This window comes from Mycteria americana, chromosome 9, assembly GCF_035582795.1.
Source record: "Mycteria americana isolate JAX WOST 10 ecotype Jacksonville Zoo and Gardens chromosome 9, USCA_MyAme_1.0, whole genome shotgun sequence".
NCBI lineage: Eukaryota > Metazoa > Chordata > Aves > Ciconiiformes > Ciconiidae > Mycteria > Mycteria americana.
Window position 1 is genome coordinate 32,716,817 of NC_134373.1, and position 27,410 is coordinate 32,744,226.

The following is a 27,410-nucleotide window of genomic DNA, read 5'->3' on the forward strand; positions in this document are numbered from 1 at the left end:
GAAGTGGTTGAGTCCCCATCCCTGGAGGTATTTAAAAGATGTTTGGATGAGGTGCTTATGGACGTGGTGTAGTGGTGGACTTGGTAGTGTTAGGTTTACGGTTGGACTCAATGATCTTAAAGGTCTTTTCCAAACTAAATGATTCTATGATTCTATGAATAGTGCAAGGAGAATGGGGCAAAATTATGACAAGAAAAATTTAAGATGAATTGCCATATCTAAGGGAAGAACAGTCTGCAAAAGAAGGTGGTAGAAACTTCATTAACCTGGGTGTTTTTTAAAAAGGTCTGAAGAAGTTTCCGTTCTAGTGTACAGTAGAGAACAATCCTGTACTGATAGAGCAAGTGGCTGCATGGCCTCAGAGATGTTCTGCCTTTAACTGCTGTAACTGTAATTCCTGGAAAGTCTGTTTTAAATTAGAGCAATAGAGCACAAGTAAGAATATAGGTCTTGATTTGATTATGTGAAATTCAAACTGAATAAAATCACATCTTACATTAGATCATCATATGCACTTAGCCTTTGCCCTTCTTAAGGGAGGAGGAATTTTGACAAAGATGGATGCTTCCTTAAACCCCAGATTTATTTATCAAAGAAACGCTTCATTGTGGTCACTCATTTTAGCTTTAGAATATCAAATTACTAAAGATATAATTCTCCACAAAAGCCTGACTGTGAGATCACTTAACCTAAACAAAAAACTGGAGCTAATTTTAAGAAAATGGCTTGAGCAAAGAATCTCATAGCTCAGTTACTGCTTCATAATTAAGGATTACAATAGTTTATAAGGATTGAGAAGAAATGCAGAATCAGCGCCATAATTATCATTTTGTGAATGTGAATCGTGCTGTAGTTTCTGCAGGGAGGAGTGCTACCCACAGAACAGGGGTACGAGGCCTCCAGAGTTCTATTTTTAGCCCTTTGCCATTTTTTGTCTCCTCCTGTGATCTTGAGTAAATGGCTAGGAGGCTGACCCAGTTCTCACTGAGAAGTGAGTCAGTAAGATCCTTTTTACTGTTTTCAGTGAGAGATGGATCTGGCTTTGAACTTTGTCTCGACATCCCATCTTCACAGCAGGAGTAATAATACTGCGATTTCATCTTTGGTGTTGAAGAGTCGAGTCACGACTCTAAAGAACATAAAGGAGATATCACATCAGAGAAAGCCTAATAAGTCTCCGAAGCTTCAGCCTGCAGGCATCAGATGGCATTCACATCACTAGTCTTTAGTCAAGAAGATCAGATCTAAGCTAGTCATCTAAGTTCTCTCTCTAGTCAGTACTTACTGGCCTCTAGAGATGCCATCTCTTCCATGCCTTTTACATGGTAAAACCTAGGTGACAAAGCCCTCTGAATCGATATGAGGAACCTTTGTGCCTGGAACTGCCTTTCACAGCCCCAGAACTTGATTAACACAGAGTAAGGCAAACCAGTGCTGCCTCGTTCCCCTTCAGCTTATCGAAACATCTACTTAGAAATTGCAGTGTCTGGGTTATGTTGTTTTGTGTTCAATGCAATAGTGTATCTGATCACTTGCCCCTTTCCCCTACCTCGTGTTTCTCCTGATGTATACAACTAAACATCTTTATCTGGCTGATGGGCATGGTTCACAACATATTGGAAATCTTGGAGACAGTTAACATTGAAACCTCTTAAATATAATGAACAGCTGTAAAATACTGTGCAAGGGGAGAGTGTTCTGGAAAAAAATTGCCCAGATTTGGGCCACGGACTCTGCCCTGGACTACCATTAGACACAGCTATTTTCAATGTAATCTGCCTAGAAACATGCAGCAATAAACTGGTTACAAGTGTAGTTGCTAGGAGTAGAGGGAAAACTACATGGAACCATTTTCTGAAAATGCACTTGGGTTGAAACCAAAATGCTGTGCTACATTGATTGATTCCTTAAAAATGCAGGGAGGGGTCAGTGAAAAGCCCAAATACATACGATTGGTATGGGGTTTTTTTATTGTTTATTTTATTTTATTTTATTTTATTTTATTTTATTTTATTTTATTTTATTTTAAAAAGGACATTAAGATACTTGAATGCATCCAGATGGGGGCAACAAAGCTGGTAAAAGCGCTGGAAGGAGTGTCCTATGAAGAGCAGCTGAGGACACTAGGTTTGTCTAGTTTGGAGAAAAGGAGGCTGAGGGGCGACCTCATTGCTCTGCACAGCTTCCCGAGGAGGGGAAGTGGAGAGGGAGGTGCTGATCTCTTCTCCCTGGTATCCAGTGACAGGACGCATGGGAATGGTTCAAGCTGCGCCAGAGGAAGTTTAGACTGGACATTAGGAAGCATTTCTTTACCAAGAAGCTGGTCAAACCCTGGAATAGGCTTCCTAGAGAGGTGGTTGATGCCCCAAGCCTGTCAGTGCTTAAGAGGCATTTGGACAATGCCTTTAACAATATGCTTTAACTTCTGGTCAGCCCTGAATTGGTCAGGCAGGGGGACTAGGTGATCGTTGTAGGTCCCTTCCAACTGAACTATTCTATTCCATTCCATTCTAATTTGTTTCTGAGTGACTAAGATATTAGACTCCTTTAGCTTGCAATATATGTCATAAATAAGAAATGCAAAATGTTTCTGTTCTGCTGCCTCTAACCTTATATTGGTCCAAGAATTAACTGATGCATTATTCAGTATTTTTTCATTTAATTATTTATTTATTTTTAATTAGGGAAAAAATGCCAAATACTTTCAAACCAGAATTGATGCCCTTTGGTTGGTTTGTACTGAGCACTGCAATGCTATTTTTTGTGTAGTGGATGAGGCCAAGTACAAACTGCATGCAGCCCATGCTCTCTGATGTTGAGAATCAGTGCAACTACTACTCTGGGTTAAAAAGATTTGGAGAGAACAGTTGACAAAACAGTTCTCTGGCACAAAGATTATGGACAAAGTAGTTCGTTTCAACTTTTAAGGAAATCTCTTAGGCAGTTTGCTGAAAGAGATGTGTTTGGATAGTGCATTTCCAACGCAGCGATGGCTTCATACACATTAACCTGGAGACACAGTGGAATCTCAGCTGAGGTCTGCTACCTGGGTCAGAGATGGAAATGGATCCTGACATTTTGGCGCTTGTTGGTCTGAAATGCAAAGGAAGGCATGATAAGTGTAACAGGCAAATTTCACATCAGCTTTTTCATAAACCATTTTTTTCAACTTGCTACAGAATATAAAACTGTTAACAACTAATGAACCAAAGTTATGGGAATCCTGTTAGTAATTATTGCCATGGGATAAGACAACAATCACCTCCGATTCAGAATTGTGGTAGGGATTGTTGTATAGGTTTTGTTAGTCTATTTCTTTTCCATAATTGTGTTTCTTTTTTGTTATTTGCAAGAAGCAGAAGAGATATGAAAGCCTCCTGGTTCTGTCTAAAATGAATTCCAAAAGCATATATTACAGCCATTTCCATTCTAAAACCTGAAGGGTGCAGTTTCATTTTCTTGTGATTGCAGAGTTCATGATTGAAATAGGTGATTATGTAAAGATTACTATAGAAAGATTATTAAGAGATTTGAGATGGAAGTTGGTTTTGTGCTTGAAGTGGTGCAGAAGTATGTAATGCCAGTTAGCAGATGACTGAGAATTTCAAGGGTTTACACATGACTGTTCTCTCAGGGGTTAATGCAACGTTAGGAAAAAATACCACACACCCCTAAAGATTCAGAGAGCATATAATTTTATAACTCATAGATTATTTTTTTGTGGAACTTGTGCTATTATTGTTTGACAGGAACTAATTTCCACAGATGTAGAAGAGAGATTCTTCATGGGATCTTCCCTCTGGAGGGATTAGCCATTTTTGGTGTCACCTTCCTCAGGATGCCACAGAAAACCTTCCATGGGTCTGCAGTTTGCAGACGAGGGGACAGCCATGGTTGTCCTTCTAGTAGCAAAAATTTCCTTCTGCAGTTGCATTAGCTCTTACCTTCTTCCAAAGTTTTGAATCTTGATGCCAGTTTGGAGATGTACCTAGATCCTTCCAGATCTCAGAAGGGCTGGGAATCTGAGGTAACCTCTTCTGCTGGGGGTAGCAGGACAAGGAGGCATTATATGCTTTTCTTCATCATGAGCCTTAATTCTCTCTTGAATTCCCACCCTGCCTGATCCAGGGTTATGTCACACCAAAAAAGTACAAAGTGCTTCAAAAAAATGAAATAAGGGTCTGTACTCTGAAGAGCTTACTAACAAGAGAGCGAGCTCAGGATGGACATGTACGAAGCAGGCAAGCAGTGCAGCATTGTAGTATCAACCAGGATGAAGCTCTCAGGTTCAACATAGCTTTAGTTCAGCACTTGTAGAGAAATAGATGTACATGAAAATATTTGATATGTGTAACAACTTCTGATATGATTTATGTGCACTTGAAGCAAATGAACAGAACAAAAGTAGAGCAGGCCCTCACCAAATAACTAACCTCTAGCTTATTTGGCCTGTGCTGTGTTTATATCTCATCTGACAGTAGATGACAATCCTTTCATGAATACGTCAAACTCTGAAGTTCAAGGCGAGTGTGGTTAACTCCCAAATGTGGTTGCTTATCTGAAATGTATCTAAACCTCTTAAATCTGCAACAGTGAGCTGGAAATCTCTCAGCACCAGGCCTTCCTTCTAGGATGACAGGGATAAAACCATTAGTGTTTTTTCTATCATAAACTGCACCTGTTTTTAAAATCCAGACACTTAGCTGGGAACTCAGTGGACAAAATAAAAGAGGTGAACAAAAATTTCACCATACTTAAAATGTGCTGCGCTCAGATTTCTTGTGCATGACACATTTAAGCAAACGTGTCCAAAATTAGATATGACTGCTTCAGGGAAGCATCACTGTATGCTGACAATGCCTGGCACAGCCCAGGGGAAACACTGCGTGTGACTCTTTCCACATCCAGCCAGCTTCCTTGCAGAAAATCCCCTTTGCCTTTGGAGAACCTTGTGCAATACAAAAGGACTGCTGCAGGACCACTACATCCTTTACTGTCTGTGCAGTGTGACCAGAGCCTCTGTTGAGGCCAATCTGCACTCTTTTTTTCCCTCAAAGCCTGGGGCTCAGCCTACACCCTCTTCACCATGCACTGTATTTATATCTGATCATCGTATTGGTGAACTCACCTCATCTAGATGTAATTAGGTACATCACATGTTGGAGTCAGTAAACTTGTAATGGTTTTCAGCAGAGATGAACGTAAGTGTGTTAGGGACAAATGCAGCAAAGCTGTATTCATACTGTATTTCAGCAAAAGTGTTTGTGTCTCAAATCTGTGCCATAAGCAGAGAGTGAATGTGTTTAAAAGTATACTAAATATTAGAAATAAAAGCAGGAGACAGCCTTCTCCCCAGGGAGCTGGACTGGTGTTGAGCTGTTGCAGTGGTAATGTGTGAAAAACCCTAGAGTGGAGTAGACTTTGAAAAATGGTGCTAGCTTTGGCATTTGCTCCAAATACTATTGGAAGAGGATCATTCAGAAAGGATGTTGTTAAGTGAAACTGGACCCTAATTCAGATCATATTAAATGGAACATTTTTTACAAATTCTCAGCTGAAGAGGTTTCCAAAAAATGATTATTAAAACATAACATTTTGCCACTGTTAACAACCTAACCATTATAGCAGTGGCCTGAAAGTGAGGGAATAAAAATTTACTATTGGTAACAAAACTGTCTAGAATATGTTCTTCACAGTCCAAAAGGCAAAATGCAAATACTGTATATTTATAGTCAGCCCTCAGAAACTGGGAAAATGAAGAGTGAATGAGCTGTTTTCTCTCTGCTTTTTATAACTGGAAATATTTTCCCTCATTAAACACTTGGAGGCCAGTGTTCCATCTTTGTATTGAATATTTTCTCCAGCAACAAGTATCGACTGCAGCAGGATATTACCTAAGTAAGAACAACATGACTTGATTCATGTCTTTTATGTTTGACAGTGTTCTTTTAATGCTCAGAAGTACATGTGTGTCCACAGTGTTCAAAGGTATTTTGTGTATATGTATAAAGTTAATGCATTTTTGAACTGAGGAGGATTCTCAGTAAGATTTTGAAAAGGAAAAAGCTACAATTCTGCTTCTATTGATGGGGAGGTTAAAATTCCCTGTGGGAGCAGTCTTAGGCCAATGCCAAGCATTTCTGAAGATCTCACCTGGTACTGGAAACACCCTTAAGCTGATATCTTTGTCTGTCCTTATTTTTGTTAAGTGTTAAACGCCACAGAGTTACTGGCCTCAACTTGAGTGAAGAAAGCTTTTCTATGACAGCAAGGGCTGGCTACATTTAGTTAGCTAAACATAGCTGACTAAACCATAGCTCCATGGCTATGGAGAAGATGACTGCACTCCCTTTCGACTTCTGCTGTTATTTATGAGACTTTCTGGTGTATTAGTTCAGTGGTGTTTTCCAGAAATGTGAAAGAGGGAGAGAATGGATGGACAGGTAGTTTGAAAGTTTGATGGAATTCACCTTTGATCCTCCACAGTCTGGCCATGTCTTGGGTACATCACTTAGCTTCTGTGTTCTTCGGTTCCCTCTCTGTAAAGTAGGGGTAATACATCTCATATCGCAAATGCTGTGCCTATGGGGTAAATCTATTCAGGATAGTGAAGTGTTCAAATTCTTATGTAATGGAGGGCAGGTATGTACCTCGGAGAGACTGGAAATGATACTCCTCCAAAGCAATCTGAGCATTACATATTGGCAGCTGCAAGCTAATCAAATAGACTTACTCCATTTAGAAATATGATGCAGAACAGCAGATGAGAGAAAAAAACGTAGAAGGAACTTGAAGACACAGTCTTCTCAAGTTATCTTGCAAAAGCCAGTGAAAGGTAAATGTTTCTTGAGGCTGAGACATCTCTGGCTGGCATGATTACATGCTGTAATGTGATAGCCATTGGGAGGCCTTTGCAATGAGCTTGTAGCCAAGTGTCACGTGAGGCACCGTAGGCTTCTGAGGTGGTTAGTCCCACTTGCTCCATTGCATTATCTTTGAGAAATTCCAGTGGACTTGGAAATAAACAAGTGCACAGTCCTGTTGCTGTGACTGGCAGGATTGGGCTGGGGTGGTGTGTTTCAAATAAGAAATTATTTCATGTGTATTCAGGGATTAGTCTATGTGGCTTTATACATTCTTCTTTCACAGATGGCAGTGCCAGTAGGAATTATTACTATTGTTTTAAAACTCTGGTAATCACTTGCTTTCGTGCCTTTGAAAGTATAAACAGCCTTTTTCAGGAGTTTACTTGCCACAGTTGTATTACTCATACTCTGTTTCTTGCTTTGTTTGCTGGTAGAATACGTACACCAATGCAGACAAGCTTTTGGAGGCTGCAGAGCAGTTGGCTCAGACTGGGGAATGTGACCCTGAAGAGATCTATAAAGCAGCTCGGCATCTGGAAGTACGGATTCAGGACTTTGTCCGGAGGGTGGAACAGAGGAAACTTCTCTTGGACATGTCAGTCTCCTTCCATACCCACACCAAAGAGGTAAGATGTGCGTGAGGGAATTTTTCTGTGTATTGCAGAGTGCTGCAAGAGGCTGATTCTGAAAACTCAGATGACAAAGAAAAAGCATCTTCACCGTGCAGGGCTGATACCCAGTTCATTTGATGCATATGACTAACTGTTGTAAAGAGGAAACAAAATGTGAGTGAAACATATGAATGATATAGTACACTAAAATGTAGGGGCAGCATATCTAACATATCAAGCAGTGCTTAGTTCACAACTAGAATTTATTGCTATAAAGCAAGAATTCTCTTGTAAGAACATGAGTTGATATTAACACATTAGGTATAGACCTGCTAGCAGTGTGATACGGATCCTCAGAGGAATTCCATTTGAATGTAATGTTAATTAATGTAGCCATTATTATTAAGTGTTACTGGAAATCTTACATTTTTTAATGAGGCAGACTTCAGTTTTCAAAATTACGGTTAAAGAGCAAATAGCCACATACTGATGCAGTGAATCAGTGAGGACCTGAATAAATGCTGTTTAGTGTAATTGAAAAATATCCAGAGATAAGGCTCTCTTGCCAGAGATACAGTGGACAGGACATCAAATGGGAGGCCACTGGGGATGTAATTAAAGCATACTTCACATTTTTCTGCAGACCAAAGGCCATTCAGTGATGAGTGACTTTTAAAGATAGGGTTTCTGCTGAGAGAGATGGAATTAGTCAGAATGGTTGTTTTCATGCTCTGCAGCATCTGTTTGCAAAAGCACACTTGATCAGAAAGATGCTCTTAGAAGCTGAAGGCTTTGGCTTTGTTGATTTACATGTTACAAACAAGTTGTGTATAGCAGGCTTCAGTGTGTTGGGGAGCCTCCTTAAATAGAAGGTATATGCACATGTTCATATATATATAAAAAAAAATATATGGAAGGTAGTTGGAGTTACAGTGTGTCCATTATAGATGTTGATACATGAAGGTTTTCCTTTTACACCCTGCTTCTGCAATATACTAAACTCTGGATACTTTAAGCTTGTGAATAGTACTATTGTTTCCAGAGTAGCTCAAATGCTTGCAGCCATGCTTGTTTGCCGCAGGGAAAACTTAATTGGTTATTTCCTCAGTCAAAATTATTTCATAACAGTTTCCTACTGTGATTAACCTCGCTTCACCTATGCAGGTGGTGACTAGTAACACAAAGATAGGCGTGACTCCAGGAAGTTATAAGTATAATATGTTTTCTATCATCTAAATTTCTTCTGATGATTACTGGTACTGTGTAGCCTAATTTGGGTTTGGGAACTAGAACTTCCCTGTATGAAGGGTTTTGGATTGCAGTGCACTGGACTCACTTCTACCCTTCTTCAACAAGAAGAGAATTTGCCTGCTCCACTCAGCTGGTTTTAATGAGCCCTGTTTTGGTGTATAGAAATGCAGATGTATAAAAAGGCACATTTTTTTGAAACTATTAAAAAACCCAGTCTTTTGTGACAGCTTCAATGATGTTTACTAGATAATGAGAGTAAACCCTAAATCTCTGCCTCATTGACGCTTACCCGTGGGACAGCTTGGTGCTGTGATGCCTTTTCGGAAAGCTCAGTAAGTACTCGCTGTCAGTTTTAGGGAGATCCAGAGTGGACAGAATCCAGGTGCCTCTCTCTCCAGAGGGACAGATGAGGGAGCTGTAGCATAAAACTGGCACATCAGCAAAGTCAGGGTGGACCCGCGTATCCACATTCATCAGAATGAATGATGGCCTTTGGGTTGGGTGCAAAGAGGCTGCTAAAGCTATTGCGGTCTCTAGCAGCACCCCAATGTCAGAGGATGCACAGTAGCTCTGCAAGAGAAAGGAGGTTTTCACTTCCTTACCCCTGTGTTAATTCACTCCTGCAGGGGACAAACACTCTGGTTTTCTGCAGGTTCGCTGAATTTCATTGTATGTCACTACCTGCCTCCTTCAGTGACACATTTCAGCACTGGTGGGAGTCACACAGTCCAATACCTCATTTTTTTGCCAAAAATAGTAAGTGAGGAAATCGCTGCGGTTTTAGTATTTGTCTCCCAGCCGTGGGGATCCCCACAGACACAGTGAAGTAACCAAAGACTACCAGGGGAGCCCTGGTGCAAAGGGCAATGCATTACAACAAGAGAGCCTTAGCACATGTTTGGATCTGTATTTGCCTTTTTATGCTATAAATAGATTGACTCAAGTAGAAATGAGTCATTGCTTGGTCTTGCTTGGCCTTTCACATATATTGTAAAATGGTGAGTTAACCAATGTAATTGTCATTCTTCCATATGAATATGAAACAGATAGCTGGATTCCTCAAAAATGAAGAAATACAAATGTCCTTCCTTTGCCACCATGCCTATGATAGTATTATGTCCTTTCTCTGTTTCATACCAACTGATCTCAGTTGGTTCCTCCCTGGGCTCTGACTAGACAATGTGCTCAGCCCCGGTGAGACCTCCCAGCCTACGGAGCTGGGCTGGACCAAATGCGGGATCTTGCTCTAGCCACTCGCCCACTTGTCCAGGTCAGATCTGCACCATCCATGCTCATTTCATGAAACTGCTTAAAAATAAATTCATTGTATTTGCTGGGATTCCAGTCCCAAACAACAAAGACAATATTAGATTCCAATTTTAAAATCATGAATTATCAAGCAAAATTCCCTTTGAGTCAGTAGCAGTTTTAGTTGAGTTAAAGAGTTCGGAGTCAGATTTAAATTCTAGCAGATGTCAAGGCAAAAAATCCTTTTGCTGCAGCAGTAAAATACAGGGAGAACGGAAATCCATTGCTGCTGTTTTACCAGGAGGCATTCCAGTTACAGTGCTGACACATGCCTCCCTGATTAACCTTGCCCCTCCTACCTGCCATGCTGTGTCTGGTGCCAGACTGTACTGTACCCATCCAAACCCCTCACCTGGGAGTGTTTTGGGATGAGGAGGAAGTAGATTAGCTGGCATGTTAATGTGTTTAACACCTGACATATTTTGCATTATTCTAGAAGGCATTATTAGTTACTTAATAATAACCATCATTATTCATTTCACCCTTTGTAGTCCTTAAACCCATTTCTTAAACTATTAACAACTGTTTCTCTTATGTCCTTGGAAAGGAATAAACAGTTCCCTTCATGTTTTCTTGGCAATAATGCAGGAAACTGTGGCCTAGATGTATTTTTCATCTAAGTTTCCCAAATTCTCATTATTTCTTGATATATTAACCTACTGAGACAGAACTGGTGAAAGGGAGAATTAAGTAGAATCAGTCTTACTGACATGGTTTTTATGGAAATATTCTAAATATCTTCCTGCAACAAACATGTCACTTCTGACAGTTGTCCTAGCACAGATGAATTGCATTTCTGATGCCGTAATTCCCAGGTGTGGATGAGGGCATTGATTGTGAACTTCTCACTGCTTCACCTGTTCTCTGCCCACCTCTTCATCTCCACACGTGACTACTCAGATTCCCAGCACCTGAGAAACTTTTAACAGCTCCCATTTTTAAAAAGTGATCTTGTCAAAGAAATGTTTCCTTTTGTAATCTGCCTTGCTAGAATTTCTTCAGGATAATATGTAGTGTTGAATTAGGGAGCCATTGAAATCCAGATATCCCATGAGCAATGAAAGTTGAGAGTGGCTTTTTTATACTACAGTAGACTTGAATCGCTGCTCATTTCATGTGAAAGCATTGTAAGAGGATTCCCTCTGCTAAACACTGACTTACACAGTTGAATGAATATGGGAAAGACTGTCAATTAAACATAACAATAATTTTGATTTTTTTTTTTAAGTGGCCTTACTTAAGTATTTGTGCCATAGGCTGAAATGATTACTTTCTGGTATGGTAAAAACATTTTAGAGGCATAAATTTAGAGTAGTCTCCTAAGTGATTGTTAGTGTCACAGCTCATGAGTAATGTAGTTGTCCTATTGCCATGCCTATAAAAGAGATATTGTGTGTCCCACTGTCCTACAGTATTCATTATGCTCTCTTACTTCATAGTCAATATTTTCATATCCTTTTAGTCCAAGGCATTCCTAATGGTGTGAGCAGAAATCTGGTACCTTGGGAATCAAATCCAATTATCTGTATGGCAGGGTAAAGTTATATATTATTATCAGTGGGATAAATGCATTCAACAGACTTGTACCCAAATAATTTCTCTCAGGATTAATTGTGATTGAATTCAGTTCTTACTTCAGATCCAAATCAATTATTGGCAGGATTGTCAGATCTTGCAGTTTTATCACAAATCTCATGATAACTGATGTTTTTCTGTGAGCTCTCAGCTGCTAGGATCGAATGATGATACAGGATTCTTGGCTGTCATTTCATTTTATTTAAAAGAGGTTTTATTTTATTCAAAAGGTTTCATTTTATTCAAAAGGTTTTGAGCCTCCCAGAGAAGAGGTTGCAGATGTGATAAAGTCACACCCTGAAGACTCAAAAACCTCAAGGCAAATAATAAAAACATCTTGTAATTCTTTGTCTGAATCTTAGTATTTTACATTGGTCTCACAGTTTTATATTTATGGTTCTGAAGTGTACTTTACAATTCCAAGTATGAAAATGTAGACACAAAAGAGCACTGTCACCATTTCTGTATCATTAAAAACTTTTTAAATCCTCTTGCATAATTAAATGATGACTTAGCATCTAGTGAATGTCTTTACTTTCCATAAAGATTTTCTTCTCTGTTTAGCAATCATAGATTTGTTTTGCCTGGCTTAAAGTAGCAAGAAATACTGCTACCAGCAGTTTCTGATACAGCTTCAGTGCTGGGGGTTTAAACAAACAGTATAGAAAGGCCTGGGAATTAATTTTGTCAAGTAAGTGTTGAGATGACGCTACACATTGATAGCTGTGTGCGATATCTCCATACAAATAAATTCTTGGCTTCATTGGCAGGATTTTAAACTTTTAGGATCAATGTAGGTGTTTAAAAGCAAGTATATGTACCACAACATATAACTGAAGTTTAAAAGCAAGTATATGTACCACAACATATAACTGAAGTAAAGGTTTGTTGTGTTACTTGTTGTATAGGCTGATAATGAAGTTGCTAATTTAAGAACAAGAGGGAACTTCACTGGATTTAGATCCATTTCAGTATATGGGTCTTACCTGAACTACAAAGCAGTTCTGCAATTGCTTCATAGCTCTTCGGGGCATGAAAAGCATGTTTTACCACTTCTAGGTTTCTCATACCTCAGTGGGTTTCAGATTGCCACGTTTGTGTTGCCTTGAGCCCTGCAAGACAGCAGCAAAAAGCAGGAGAGGCAGTAGTGTGGTTTCAGGCCATGTGCCCTGTGCTTTGTTGGCCCTTGGTAGGTCAGAAGAGCAATAGGATGAGGTGCTCGGTGCTTGCAGTTCCATGTGGAGCCTCCCGGGTCTACCTGGCCCACAGAATGGGGGCATGAGTATGCTCAAGAAATATTTAATGTTGTAGAAAAATGAACTGCCAAACTCTTAACAGGTTCTTACTGAACACGTGCAAACTGGAACTTGGCAGAGGTCTTCGGAGTGACCAAATTTGGGCAAATTTTCACAGGGATGACATAGTGTATATTCTTGACATCAAGGCTAAACACTGCAAAATTTCAAACCCTTGCTTAAAAGTGTGGAGGGTCTGGAGCATCTCATGTGAGCAGAAATAAGACTCCTTTTCTAACACAGGCAAAGTCAGTCCCCTTTCCCCTTCCTCTCATTCTGGACCTTTTACCTCAAAATTCATCAAGTTCAGCCTTAGGCAGATACCTGGTATGGAAAGTTTCACTCTGAACAGCTTGTCTGATAAGGCCATGAGAAACTGAGAGCAAAGTCCTGGACCACTAAGTGTCAGGCAGCTTCCTATATAGACCTAAATTATTTGTGTTCAGCAGGTCACCTTGGTCACCCCATAGATATCAGAGGGTTACTCAAGTGAGTAATGGGAGTGGGTTTACCCTGTCAGTTAGGAACAGTAACAGTGTTTTATTGCAGGCACTGCTAACTTAATTTTACTTGATAACCAAGGCCTGTGAAATTAAATTCTCTCTGCTTCGGTTGAATATCGTGATTAGGAGATCATTTCAGTGTAGGTCACTAATTTTGACAGGGCTTGGCCCTCATGTTGTGGCAGAGTTGCTGGGAAGCAGGGAGCAGAAAGCTCATGGGGCTAAGGTCTGCTGCTGTTGACTGTCGTCAAAAGAGTTGACAGAACGAATCGGAGTTAATCATGGAGCAAACATGACAGTGGTTCTGGGATATATTGTATAATCCTGTCATTCTTTGTAAATTGACCCGGGATTCAAAGTTAATGTTACTGAACTTAATAATGTTTTGTTTGACTTTAACTGTTAATATTGACATTTCAGAGCAATCGCCCATTAGATAATAGAGACTTGTGATGAAGGGGATAATCAGTTTAGCAATTCCACTTGCTGGCAACTTCTAGAAGTCCTGAAAAGGTTGTGGTCTCTGAAGATGTCTACCACAAAGTATTTGTCTCAAACACTTGTACACTACTCCTGCCTGGACAGTGCTGTTGTTCCTTTTCTCATATTATGGCCAGATTTAAAAAACAATGAAAGCACAAAACACTAAAATGACCCAAACTGGCTCTCTGCAAGTAAAATATTCACTGACTGGCTATTTCACATCCCAGCACTTTTCAGGGTTAGAAAGAAGCACCATGTGCCTTTTTCAGAAGCTAGAAATTTTGTTCCTTCAATGGGATAAAATGAACAGCTGAAATACATACAAAGCAGCATACAAAATTGGACTTTGAAAATATCTGCCCCTCCTCTCACTGCAGGGCTGTGAAACATCAAACCTTAAATTTATGCCTCTTACAAATATGAATGCTGTTTTTGCTGGGAGCTGAATTTGATGGGGGGAGTATTATAAGCAGAGAAATCACAAGACAAGCGGGTGAAAAAAGCAAATGCTTTTGTAAGTGATTAAGTAAATGCTGATTTTTTTTTTTTTTTTAAAAGTGCTCAGTTTGTAAACATTCTGGTATTCCCATCAGAGGTGGATTTGTAGGCAGAGCACAGAGGACATGGGAGAAGTGAACTGCCAGAGCTGCACATACAGGTAACGTGTGTGCAGTCCTTTGCCTGGATGGCAGATTCCTTGGAGAAGACAGATACGTTGCCAGCTTACTGTTATCATTCTGATAATTGGGGCTGTAGAGAGGGCGCTGCTGGTCTAACAAGCATTATTTTTGTGTGAGCTATGTAAAAGTTCACTCTTGGGTTATCAGCAATCAGTTACCATGAAGCAGCAAAATAAGAGCAAATCCCTCTCCAACTCCAGAGCGTTCACTGTGGCTTTGACCAAAATGCAAACATTCACCAGTCATTCACGTTGGTGGTTTCTTTGCAGAGTTAAATCTTGTCTGTAAAGCTACCAAAGATCTGGGATTGAGGAACCAGGACAGCTGGGGTGGTGCAGGGTGCCCCTCTTTCCTGTCCATTTGTTGTCTAGGAGCAAGGCTTTTTCATGAAGGATTAAGAAGCTGGGAATGGAGAGAGCTGTGGTATCCTGGCAGCACATCCCGCTCTTGAACAGGGGAGTTTGAAGCATGGCCAGACTGCTAGTGAATAAAATTCTGCCATCTGTGATGGCAAAAAATTGTGAGACAGAATCAAGGTAATAAGAATTAAATGTTTGTAAATGCAACCATATAGACCAAATCTCAGGAAGCTGAACCTGCAGCAGAGCAAGGGCAGGTGCATGGAACAGAAGTACTTTCCATCATTCTGCCATGTGCTAGCCAAAGGATTCCTATAGACTGCATTTAAGTTCACACTTTGCTATCCGCATTTTTGAAGCCATTCACCAGCATTTTGACTGACTGCTTAGCTTCACTCAAATATCGTCATTGGCTTTTGAGGGCCCTTGCGTGCATTTTGTGTGTTATGGAGACAGGTCTCCAGACTATATGCCTTGCACTCCAGGTAACAGTGGTTCATGCAGCAGCTAGAAGGGTGTTTTATGAGCACCTTTAAATAGGATGTGCCAACTCTGATAAAGTACCCTTTTATTAGTCATATTACAGTCCATTTTCCCGATTTCCTGAAGCTGAGGAAGATGAGCTTCTCCCAGTTCCAGTGTGTGGGCTTGCAGCTTTTACTGCTGTGTACAAAGGCAACAGAGTGGGCAGCCAGTGCCTGTGATAATTTGCGTAGAGAGTAAATCTTCATCAAAGCCATACAGGGACACTCCTGTAATTCACTCATCACTCAAAAGACACATTCTGTTGTGCCTTAAGTACATGTGTGCAACAGAGTCTACACAACTAGTTTAAAATGGTTAGTGTCAGTGTAGTCGTTCAAGTTGATGGATCCAATAAGACTGGTTAGGGAAGGGTCCCACAGTTTGTTTAATCCTTAGCAAGTTTCAGAATTATTCAGAATTGTCCCAAGTGATTTATTTCTGAGATTCCTAGGGTGTAGTGCACAAAGTTGCAGAAAAGGCTTGAAGCAGCATATCAGGGTAAGACTGCAAGTGATATGGCCAGTCACTGGGAAAAGCACAGAGGGAAGAGGTAGTGCAACTCCCATTTGAGAAGTAATGAAACATTTAGAACCAGTGAACAATTTAGAGGAATATGTAATAGTACCTGCATTTATTTAAGTAAATTGCTGAATTTGTAGTGTGTATTTTACAGCTGTGGAAAGCTCCTCTTGCACCAAATTGTCCTGTAATGCACTGGTGTAAATCTTTTGATGTAGGAAGAACTTCTCCAAGCCATATTATCAGTATGATCAAGTGCAGAACTTGATTTGCTTAGTACAATTACTGCAGTTAATTACATCCAGATTCATAATTACAAATAACTTGTATTAAATTATACTAGAAGAGGAACATGTTTTTGCAATTCATGATGGTAAGCAGAAGAAGCACAGAACATGTACATCTGATTCTTCAGTTATAAGCCAACTTTCTCTCCTAGAGCGAATAGTCCCTGAATTACATTTACATGACCTTGGGCTGGGGATCCACACGCTCCCTGATGTAAGCATAGCTACCCAAATCACGTTTCCCTTGAGAGGAGATTATTTTGTGCTATATCAATCTGGTCCATGCAGAACTTGGAAAAAGCATCAGATGTTTAGGCATTGCAAATCCTTTTGCCATAGGCAAGGTTACTAATTAAAAAGCGTCAGCATACAGAAGCACCAGATGCAGCCCAACCAAGGATGAATGTCAAGAAATTGGCGAGGAAAAGGGAAAAAGCAAGAAAGAGGTTAGGAAGAGATCAGATGGTTTTTTTCACAGAATGTTCCCTTTCTTTCCACTCGTCATTTCTTCCCAACCAGTTTGGTGGTATCTGACAACATTACTTCTTGCAGCAGGGTGTCTTATCAGTTGTATCTTACCATGGAAGTTGCATATTGTGGCATTTCATATGTAGTGTCTGGTCATATCCCATCTTGTCACATTTTATTAGGTATGCTGTCATTGTGTGACACTTTGCTGGTGGCATGCAGTCACATTACAGCTCATCATTACATACATTGTTTTCTATGTTTCTGTTGACATTTCCATGAGACCTTGAATGTGACTTTGGAAAATGTTGTTGAAATATGCTTCCAATTTATAACAACCATCAGTTCTTTCAGTTGAAACAGCACTGGATGCGTTCTAAGTGTGAATAAACATCAGCTGATGAAGGTTAATTGTGCTGAAAAGTTTTATTATCTCCACCATGTTGGTGTGGGGAAATCAAGGTAGAAAAGGCAATTTCCTAAAGGCTGCACAGTGAAGCCAAATTCACAACAGCACTTGAACAGGTGCTTAAACATAAGCACAGGCTGAAGTCCTGCCATAAATTAACCTGAACTTGGGATCTGTGTGACTTCTTAATGCATATTATGAAAAAGCTAGGTGTTACTGCTCAGAACAGGTTTGTATAAGCCTGGCATAGCAGCAGAGGAAAATAGGGTTGATGGACATCTCTCTCTGGAGCAATTCTGTTTGTGTTTGGTTTTTTTCTCGACCTGCCCTTGGTTCTCTGCACACGTATGTTACAATTCATGGAGTGGAAGCAGTGCAAATCAAGTGGGAAAAGAGGGTCCCTATATTTCACTGAATTCTTCTGCATTCTGCTCTAGCCTTCATTGCTGTGATAGATGTTCACTTTACTGAGTTGGCATGAGCATCCTTTTGGGGCCTGTTCTGCAACACATGACACTTCTTTGACATAGTAAAGGGATAGAACATACACCCTGGAAAGTTGCTTGTTTTCATTAACATCCTTGTTTTGAATGACTAGCAAAAATGTTGTGCAACGGTAATTCTCATGGATTCAACTGACTGGTTCTTTGCTTTTCACTGGTCTCATTACTTAGTGTTTTTAAACTGGTTTTGAGGGAATTAAAACTCATCTCTGGCATTTGCAGATAGCAGTGTATAAACACTGGGTGTTTAATAGTTATTCCAAACACGCAGGCAAGATTTTCTTAGCAATCTCTTTAGGTTTTAGATTTTGTTTAAAGTGGTCCCTTACTCTAAGCCAGAAGCATTAATTTCTAGGTAACAGGCACAGATGTCCTTCAAACCTCCAGTAAGTGGTCTCATTAAGTACTTGAGTAAAATGAAGAGTATTGCATCAGATGAAATAGCTGGGAATAAAGAGCTGTATTGTCTCTTGGATGGAGGGAAACTGCCTGTGTTTTATATCCAAGAAAGACGCAGAAGTTGTTACAATGCATGAGAGGTGCCAGATGCTCCCCCAAAAGAGGCGGGGGGGGGGGAGATGTAATTCTTTTCCACTGGTCTAGTAATCAGAAGAGAATTGTTTTTCTTGTTTAAAGCCATGGTTACCTTGATAAAAAAAGCCTTAATTTTGCCCTCTCTGTGGACCTTCAGCATGGACGTTTTAGGGCTAGGTATTTGCCTTAGACTTCTGTGTAGCTGACAATAACATTTTTAGACATAGTTTGCATGAGTCAGATTTGTGGCTGGATCTCTCTGATGGACTTAATTCAGGTTTTACCACTAATGCGTTAGTATTTCCATATCCAATTAATCATACCAAAGCATAGATCAATTTGAAGGAAGCACAAAACTATTTTTATGTTATTTCTTCATTGTTTTCCAGGATTCAGGATTCTGTATCTTTGGTTTAGTACATGTCAACTAATACAATGCAGAGATTATCTCCTTTTCTGGACATGTGCATCACTGGCAAGCTTAGTAAAAGTCACCACAGCTGGATGTGGAAATATTGTGTTAGTATTTGAAATGTCTGCATGCATCTATATATGTCCCCTGTACAGGATCGAGTGATACATAAGTGATGTATCATAAGTGATGTATAAGTGATACATAAGTGATACATAAGCAGTAGTTTGGAGTATGTATGTGAATGGGACAGGTGCTCACAAATTTTGCCCATGCTAAGAATAAAAGAAGAAAGTCAGTTTCTGCAAATATGAGATAAAAGTTGTCCTGTATAATATGTCAAATTTCAATGAAAAATTGAAACGGTTCACTCAGTCTAAGCTAGCTGGCTGTTTAGAGTAGGTCACAGCATGAATTAGGAAACACACAAAGTGTCTGGTGATTTGGGGTTTTAATAGTCAGGATTTTTTTAAATCAGTTGAATAGTTGCATTGGAATTAAACCAAGCCTTAATAGGGACTGATTTTCCTGAGACAAAGAGGATGTGATTTCTATTTTATGATTAACAGCTCTTCTGACTCTGGTGTTGCAGTGACAAGGAGTTCATCTTTTCATTGCTGTGGCATTCACAAGTGGGGCTTGGTAGTAATTTATTTCAGGTGGTTAGTTGTAGCACATAGCCTAGGAGGTTTTTGAATCGGGTTCCTATTGTAAATTGTTCCTGAAAGATTTTCCTAATCTTATTAATATTGACTGATTCTTGGTATTAGGATTTCCCAGGGATTGGTGGAGTCTAAAGGATTAAAGGCCTCTGAGTCAAGGATGACCTAGATTCTGATAGATTTTATTATGCAAATCCTTACAATCAGAGGTCATTAATGAAAACATCTGAAGCTATCATGAGTTAATATATTTGAGTGGTCTCTGAAATTAATGAGTGTTTTGGTTCCAGGTGAGTACAGTACAGTTTATGTTCAAGTATTTCAAAACTGCTTTGATTTAGAAGCATACTCAAAAAGTGACTTAGGATCTTAAATGTCCAAATCCTTTTGGAGGCACTTCTGAAAACAGGGTTTTCCTCTGAAGTCGCAGTGGGGGATTGGACACTTTCTCCTCTGCCATTTCTAACATAATTTCAAGAAAACAGCAGATTCCTAACAATGAAGCAAGTTCTCAATTTCACTTTCATTTTTGTAAAGGAAATTCCCTGCTCTTTTTTTGTTATCCTAAGTGGAAAAATGAAATATGACAAAGAACAGCAAGAAATTACAAAACTACTGGCTTTCCCAACTCGAAACAGAAGGGTGATTTATATCCATGGCCATTTTTCTCTTCTATATTTACAAAGTGCTCTATTACTTGAAGATCTGATAAGCAGAGAAGGTAATATTCCTGAATACCCTAGTCCTCACCTGTTATAGCCCAGCTGTCCCTACTGTTTGAGTGGGTGCAGAGATCAGATCAAAACCAGGAAGATTCTGAATGTAATTCATATATAAAGGCATTAATGCATTTTCCTTTACAGTGGCTTCCCAAAGTTCAGCACCTGGACCTCAGGCCACAAATGAAAAAGCTCTCTATTTGGTTCTTTAAATATGTTTTCATTCTTTCATATATTTCACAAGCCTGACTACTTAATTATATTTGTTTCTTTTATTAATAGTTGCCTTTTTATATCATGCCTTTCTCCTGAGAATGTGAAAATATGTAAATAACCTGAGCAAAGACATTCCACTTTAGACCAGTAGTAGGGTAGGCCATTATGATTATGCTATTTATGAATAAACAGAGGTGTTTACCCAAAATATTCAAAGCTGGCTCTGAAAATCTAACTGAAAAGCCTTCAAATTAAGCATATGTTTTAAAGCTTGTTTTTGTAAGTCTGTCAAGCAAGGAGTCAGTAGGAGAGGTGGGGACAGAGCACAAGGAACTCTCCCTTTTCTATCATGAGTAGTGCTGGGACAGGTTCTGATTTTGATTATTTTGGTTTAGATCAGGGTTATATCCTTGAAGTGAGTAGCTTATGTATAGTGTAACATTCGATGACTGGCCCTAGGTTTGGACCCTCATTATGAGAAGCCTTGTCAGCTGGTGCTTAAGACATCCCTCTCCTCCTCTCGTTTTACATGGACATGCAGAATTCGCAATCTCAGAACAAATCCTGTAGGATGGGGATCCAGTGCACCTCGATTTGAACAGAAACATTTTTACCAGTGTCGTGCTTTAGCCCCAGCTGGCAGCTAAGCACCACGCAGCCGCTCGCTCACTCCCCCCCGGTGGGATGGGGGAGAGAATCGGAAGAGCAAAAGTAAGAAAACTCGTGGGTTGAGATAAGAACAGTTTAATAAGTAAAGCAAAAGCCACGCACCCAAGCAAAGCAAAGCAAGGAATTCCTTCACTACTTCCCATGGGCAGGCAGGTGTTCAGCCATCTCCAGGAAAGCAGGGCTCCATCACACGTAATGGTTACTTGGGAAGACAAACGCTGGGGCTAAACCACAACAACCAGCTCTTTTGCCACCCCCATACAACATCTATCATCTGCTTCATGTGTACCTGTAGTTCCCCTTGAGACAAAGTGCTTTGCGGCTCCCTGGCACGGCAGACAGAAGTGCAGCCCCGCTGCTGCCAGCGCCGCGTCCTTTGCCATTTCCCAGCGTACTGCTGCAATGTGTTGTTTTGCGTCCTGTACTTCTCTCCTACCTTGCAGAATATACCAGCACAATGTGGGTTAATGGGGCAGGCATGGCACAGAATATAGTCTCTCTGGTGGAGTCATTAGGATTTGCTGGCAGACTGCCAGCTCGGTGCAATTTTACACTCACTTTTCAGAGCAAGCTTAAAGGAGAAACCTCCGTTCGCTTTAAGCCTTTACAGCCAACGAGAGGCTGCTGGGGCTTGCCTGCCACTGTCCAGATCTCTGATGAACAGCTGGCTGGAAATTCTCATCTAAGTGCTTACTCAAATGATTTTTTGTTGTTGTTGTTTTGAAATTGGTAGTCAAGACTATTTAAAATGAATGGATCTGCATGGGATTGATTGGTGATATTGCTTTCTCCTATGTTTGGATTTTCCCAAAGTTAAAAAGCAGAGTCTGAGGTGCATTTTGAGGAGGGGGGTAAGTGGGAGAAACCCACAAAAAAAAAACAAAGCAAAAAAACCCCGCAAACCCCAAACCCTCCACAAAACCTTCTGCCTGGGAAGGCGTAGCTGAGCAGGCACAGCTAGACTTCTGCCAGTACCATACATACATACCAAAGATTTTAGGTCTGTTCTGCAACAGGCTTCAGCTGCGTGTAAAATTAATAGCAGCTGATAGCACATAGCTCCTGAAAGGGTTAGGTTATCATAGCTGTAGGGCATTGTAATTTGTTACTTGTGTAAAGAGTTAATCAGAATAATATAATTAGTTATTGTCATATAATAAACTGAAATGCAAATTAATTTTGGAAAAAAATTACCTGATATTATATTTATTTTACTTTGCTGCTTAAAATGGAATTGCATCAACCAGAATCAGTAACTAATGTATCTTTTTATTTTTAGAAACTTTAGGTCAGTTTTCATGTGAAACATGCAGCCCTAGTTAATGCTTACTGATCTGGAATTAGAGAGCAAAAGGGTTAAATCTCAATCCCTCTCTGATTTATATTTCCCTCCCCTCCTTCCCAGCTGTGGACATGGATGGAAGATCTGCAGAAGGAGCTCTTAGAGGATGTCTGTGCTGACTCTGTGGATGCAGTTCAGGAGCTTATCAAGCAGTTTCAGCAGCAACAAACAGCCACCTTGGATGCTACCCTCAATGTTATTAAAGAAGGGGAAGATCTAATCCAACAGCTCAGGTAAGCATCCACCTGGAGGACAGGTGTTGAGAAATCTGATGTATGCTGTGGTTTAGGTGTGCATAAATAAGGAACTGTGAGTTAGGATTAATTGGGAGAGTTTATTAATTCTTTGCTTATTTATGATTCTTCAGATTCTTTCAGTATTTTATTGAAATTGTAAGGAGTGATTTGTGTGGACTGATTAGAGTAGTCTGTGGATCAGCATGGGTTCCTGTTTGACGGAGTGATTATTTATAGGCACAGTGAAGTGAATTGAAACAAATGTGTTTCAGGTGAATATTTTTAGTTGGTATTTATAGAAGATTGTTAAATGGTTGTGAGCAGAGGCCTCGTGATTTATAAGGTTATTCCTGATGTGGGAGAAGCGTATTCCTCTTAATAAAATATACATGTGTCTAACAATCTTCACTCTTTCATTTTGTATGCAGCACCCTTCTATTTATCTTTGTCCATGTGGGGTTTATTCATACTGTCAAAGAGGGTCTTATACTGCCAGTTCTACTTGCATTATGAATTAAAACAGCTCCTTTTACCTGATTTAAAATACATGAAGAGACTAGCTCCAAGAAGTTGGGGTTTCTTTGCTTTCTCAGTCTGTAAGTGTAGTAGAACGAATGTTTGCAGAGTAAGCTTACACAAAACTTGTAGTTGTGAGATCTCTCTCATTTGTTCTTATTTACAGTGATTTTCTGTGGCTTTAACTTTGACAGCAGTGGAGTTTTCCTGCCTTTTAGTGATGTTACTGGGCTCAGAACCAAGTCCAATACATCACTTATTCTTTTGATCTTTGTATTGTTACAGATTGCCCTTATCTACACATACATAGTGTGTACATTCTGTATACATAATATGCAAAACTACCAGGTCTTATGCATTTTACCAGAGACTGTCCCAGAGAGTTATGTCATCCTCCTCACCCTGAGCTTTTTCTAATCTGATGCCTTCAGTTCTCACATGAGAAGTGCAGAAAACCATGAGCCACTATAGGAAAAGCCTAAGGTGCTCTAAAGCAGAGTAGATAATGAAGGACCCTGGTGGAGCTCTGCCCTTAAGAGCCCTCCTGGAGTCCCTGAGTCTTCTACTACAGCCACGTGCTGAGCTTTCCTCTACTTTTTCATATCACCCTGGCTGCAGTCTTCTCCACTGGGTCAGAAAAACAAAAAGAGAGATTTGAAAGGTCTTCTCTGGGTTTTGATTGTCATTTAGCCCTAGGCCTGTGTAAATTCCTAGTCTTGCAGTATGTGGCTTGTCTGCATCACAGGGGGAGAGCGAGGGACCCGAGCTGTGGTATTGCTTGCCAAGATCAGAGTTGGAAAGGAAGGATCAGGAGTAGGCATAGCTAGGCTCCATCCATCCATTCATCTCTGCTGATGAGATAAGTAGGAAGGAAACATCCTGTGTTCGGTAAGTGAGCTGCCAGAAGGAGGGACTTTTAGATAAGAATGTAAGTATGGCCAGCCACAACAGGTCAGTCAAAGGTCTGCATGGTAACTTCCCTTTATGCAAAGAAACTTTTTGCGAAGTTTAGGGCATTTCTATGAGGTCACAAAAATGGCAGCGAAATTCTGGACTAAAGATTTTTAGTGCACCTATTGGCATAATATCATTTCGTTATGAACACCCATGGAGAAGAGTCTGAAAGGGATGCTGTGTAAGCCCATCAGGTGGAGTGTGGAGTGGTTTGTGGGGCTGCAGAAAGTGTCTGTATTGAAGGAGTCCTGGTGCTGGCTGTGGGATTGGCCTAAAGGTTTTGCCTGCACCTGGGTCACTAGGAAAGTAGCATGTGGAGTTGGGGAGTGGCCAGGGCAATATTTGGAGCCGAGAAGTCAGTGGAGCATCAGTATGAATAGCAGTTATTGGAGAAAGGCGGGTGTAGTGGCTGCAAGGTCATGCAGGGGAAGAGGTGAACTGGGAGATGGCGTGTGGGACTTCAGCTTTTTTTAATGTAAACTTAGTCAATCCTTAGTTTCAGTCTTTGAAAAGTAAGGGTAGCCTCAGGTTTGAGACTTTTTTTGGAATTGGTGTCATGCCTAAACATTTGTGAAATGCCAAGACGGGTTTTGTGGCAGCTGTATTTAACAAAAAAATGTTGGTTTGGGGATCTGGCTTGTATTCTGGGCAGTGAGCAAGGTGGAGCAGAGTGAACATATTTGTGCGAAGTGATCCCCTGCTTCTGGTAAAGTTCAGACCAAACACACAAAGAACAGTTGTCTGAAGGACAGAAGCCCTGAACGCACGCAAAGATTTGCAGAGCTGAACTGTCAAGACGATCTCTGATTCCAGTGTTGGTTTTGAGTGCTCTGACTAACTGCAAAGCCTGTAATGCAATCCTGGACTCTTTCAAAAAGTGAAGCAGAACTGCGTAAGAAAAACATGAAACTACTTCTGTGTCCCCCCACTCTAACAGCTTTTGCAGCTGCTGGCAAAAGTAGAGAACACACAGATAAAGGAAAGGAGGAAAAATCAGAATTGCTGCAATCTTTCCTTAACACAGCATCGCATTTCACAGTGTGGATCACCTTGTACCTGCCATGAAGAATAGCTGAAAATTGCAAACACACTACAATCAACAGAATGAAATACACTGCTCTTATCAAGCATGTCATAGCACGGGTTAAAACCAATGAAAGTAATGGGGCTTTGAAAAATTTTATGTTTCTTTTCCTTATCTCTGAGAGAACAGATACTGGTTTAGAGAAGATCATTTGTGTAATAGCACTCTGTGTCTCCTCCAGATAGCTTAGGAAAAGCTCAGCTGCCTGAACTAGTTAAATACAATGCCTGAGACTGCTCTTCGCAGAAGGTCTTCAGGGCCTTCAGTGACTCTGCATCAGGAGATACCTATCAGGAATAAAACAGGCCTGGCTAGCAAGACTGTACATGTTATGGTTAGCATTGGAAACACTTTTTTCACTCTTCCTTATCAGTGTTTTACTGAGGTGATCATTGTTCTCAGCAGTCAACATGAAGCAAATCTTTTGAACTGCATTTCTAGGGGTGCTGCTGGGGGCAATATTTCTGCACATCTGTGAAAAGCAAAACAATGACTTGCTCCAGTGAGATGTGAAAGAACAGCAATGTTGGGGGCAAAAAAAAGACAGTGAAGAGTTATGTATCTTGCCTTCTTTACAGTAGTTCAGCATATGAGCTTTTGATAACAGGTATGTTTCACTAAGCTTTCTCCCAGTTAAAGCACTGAAAGTGGTTTCAGGAGCACAGCGTTCATTCTGAACAAACTCAACAGCAATGCACTAAGCCTAATTTTATGTTCCCCAAAGTTTATTTTGTATTTTTTTCCAATAATTTCCCTGCATTTTATAACTCTAATTTGTAACCTTTCGGAGACTAGTAAGGATCTTTTATGAATTCTTTCTCATCACCAGACAGAGCAAGAAATCTTGTGCTGGAAGCATCTATCTCAGAAATTTCTTTTTCTGGAAGGAGATCTTTCTCAAACCAGACTATATAGAGATTGTCAAGGCCTTATCTGAGGAGACTGTGAAAAAATACCAGATTATTACTCTTCAATTTTTGTATTGCATCAGCCACTGAAATGCAAGTGTGGCTTGATTTGAAGAGTGAAATGTTTAATGAAAAAGAATTTCTAAAATCAAGTGTGTCTTTACATCCCGTGACAGATTATTCAACACCAGTCTTGAATAATTCATTGAGTCATTTAGATAATATATGAATAGTAATAATCCTACATTTGAATGAAGACATATTTCATGTCCTTTTATAGAAGACAGGTGCTGACTGAAGGAAACAGAACTTGATTGAACGTGGCCTCAGATTAAGCTGCAGTTTCAAAATCTCACCTTGTTATCTTCATTCATTCTTCCTCTGTACAGCTCTAATGTGGAGGCAGAGAGAGACCTTGTGGTCACCAAGAAGGTGAAAACACAAGACTGACAGAGTGGGGCAGAAACCATATCACCTGGAGAGAGTAATATTGGTGTAATATTCCCTTATAAGCAAGGGAAGCTGGTAGTACTTGCTTCAGAATTATGCTGGAGCATCTGAGTTCAGTGTATCAGACATGAAGTATTTGAGGAAAAAGAGGTGAAACACATCCAAAGAGCAAACTGTTATGCAGTTGATAGTAGTCTGTATTTTTTATTTTATTCTTAGGCTTCAGATGTTCAGGCAAATGCTTGTTCTGTTCCTTCAACACACATAATGAAAACAGAATAACGTGTGTTTTGTTGCCTTAGAACCTCAATGGTGTGTTTTAAACTTACCTAAAATGACTCTGTGTGCCAGTGCCTAGTTTCAATTTAAGGCATCTGTAAAAGGTTATGCTTTTTTTTCTCAGTTATGCTCACTGATAGTATTCAATTAATGTATGTGATGATAATTTGCAAAGAGCAAAGCACAAGCGTTCCAGTCAAGTTCTGTAGAAAACTACGAATGCTTTGCTAGATGTTTATGGAGGGAAAATTCAACCCAGAAAAGGGAAATAAACATCTAAAAATTGGGAACACACGAGCACCCTTCCACAGTGGGGAGATTCTGGAGGCACCTCTACTCAGCAGCCCAGGTTAGCTGCCCAGAAGAATGGCTCCCAGCCACATTTGGTCTCTGTGGGACAATGTGGTGACCTCGGCAGCATTACCTGACATTTCACTTGTCTTCCAATATTGGCAGCTGGTTTGCTGCACACGTGGGAGTTTGTTGGTGCACCCATAGTCCGGTATGTGCTGTTGAATTTGTAATTGTCCCCCCCCACCTTCTCCAAGGCAGATACGGAGATTAATAGGAAATATTGACAGTAAGACCTGCTGGCTTACCGACTTCATCCTGTTATCCTACCAGTGCACAGGTCCTTCCAACAGTGCATTTGATAAGGTTTTCAATTGGCTTGGTTTAAGTATGCCAAATAATGCAGCTGCTATCACATGCCTTTGAGCAGGATGGATGGAGAAAACCATTGCATCTAAATCTCGTTTTAGCTGAATAGCAAAGCCAAGATTAAATT

General features: G+C 40.2%; 1 protein-coding gene and 1 long non-coding RNA gene across 7 annotated transcripts in view; one reads left to right on the top strand and one right to left on the bottom strand.

The window, feature by feature from the left end:
- Positions 1 to 27,410, top strand: part of KALRN (kalirin RhoGEF kinase) — a 534,707-nt gene that overhangs the window by 303,739 nt on the left and 203,558 nt on the right. For all 6 annotated transcript variants that reach the window (XR_012777086.1, XR_012777087.1, XM_075511732.1 and 3 more), the window contains exons 12-13: positions 7,301 to 7,492; positions 22,260 to 22,429. Coding sequence is in view for 4 of the 6 variants with exons in the window: in XM_075511732.1 (XP_075367847.1) it covers positions 7,301 to 7,492; positions 22,260 to 22,429 (362 nt within the window). In the remaining 2 variants the exon portion in view is untranslated. The remainder of the gene's footprint in view (positions 1 to 7,300; positions 7,493 to 22,259; positions 22,430 to 27,410) is intronic.
- LOC142414262 (uncharacterized) lies at positions 2,962 to 6,725 on the bottom strand. The gene is made up of 3 exons (XR_012776998.1): positions 6,651 to 6,725; positions 6,471 to 6,539; positions 2,962 to 3,093 (listed from the first exon to the last, which is right to left on the bottom strand). It is a non-coding gene; the product is annotated as an uncharacterized LOC142414262 (long non-coding RNA).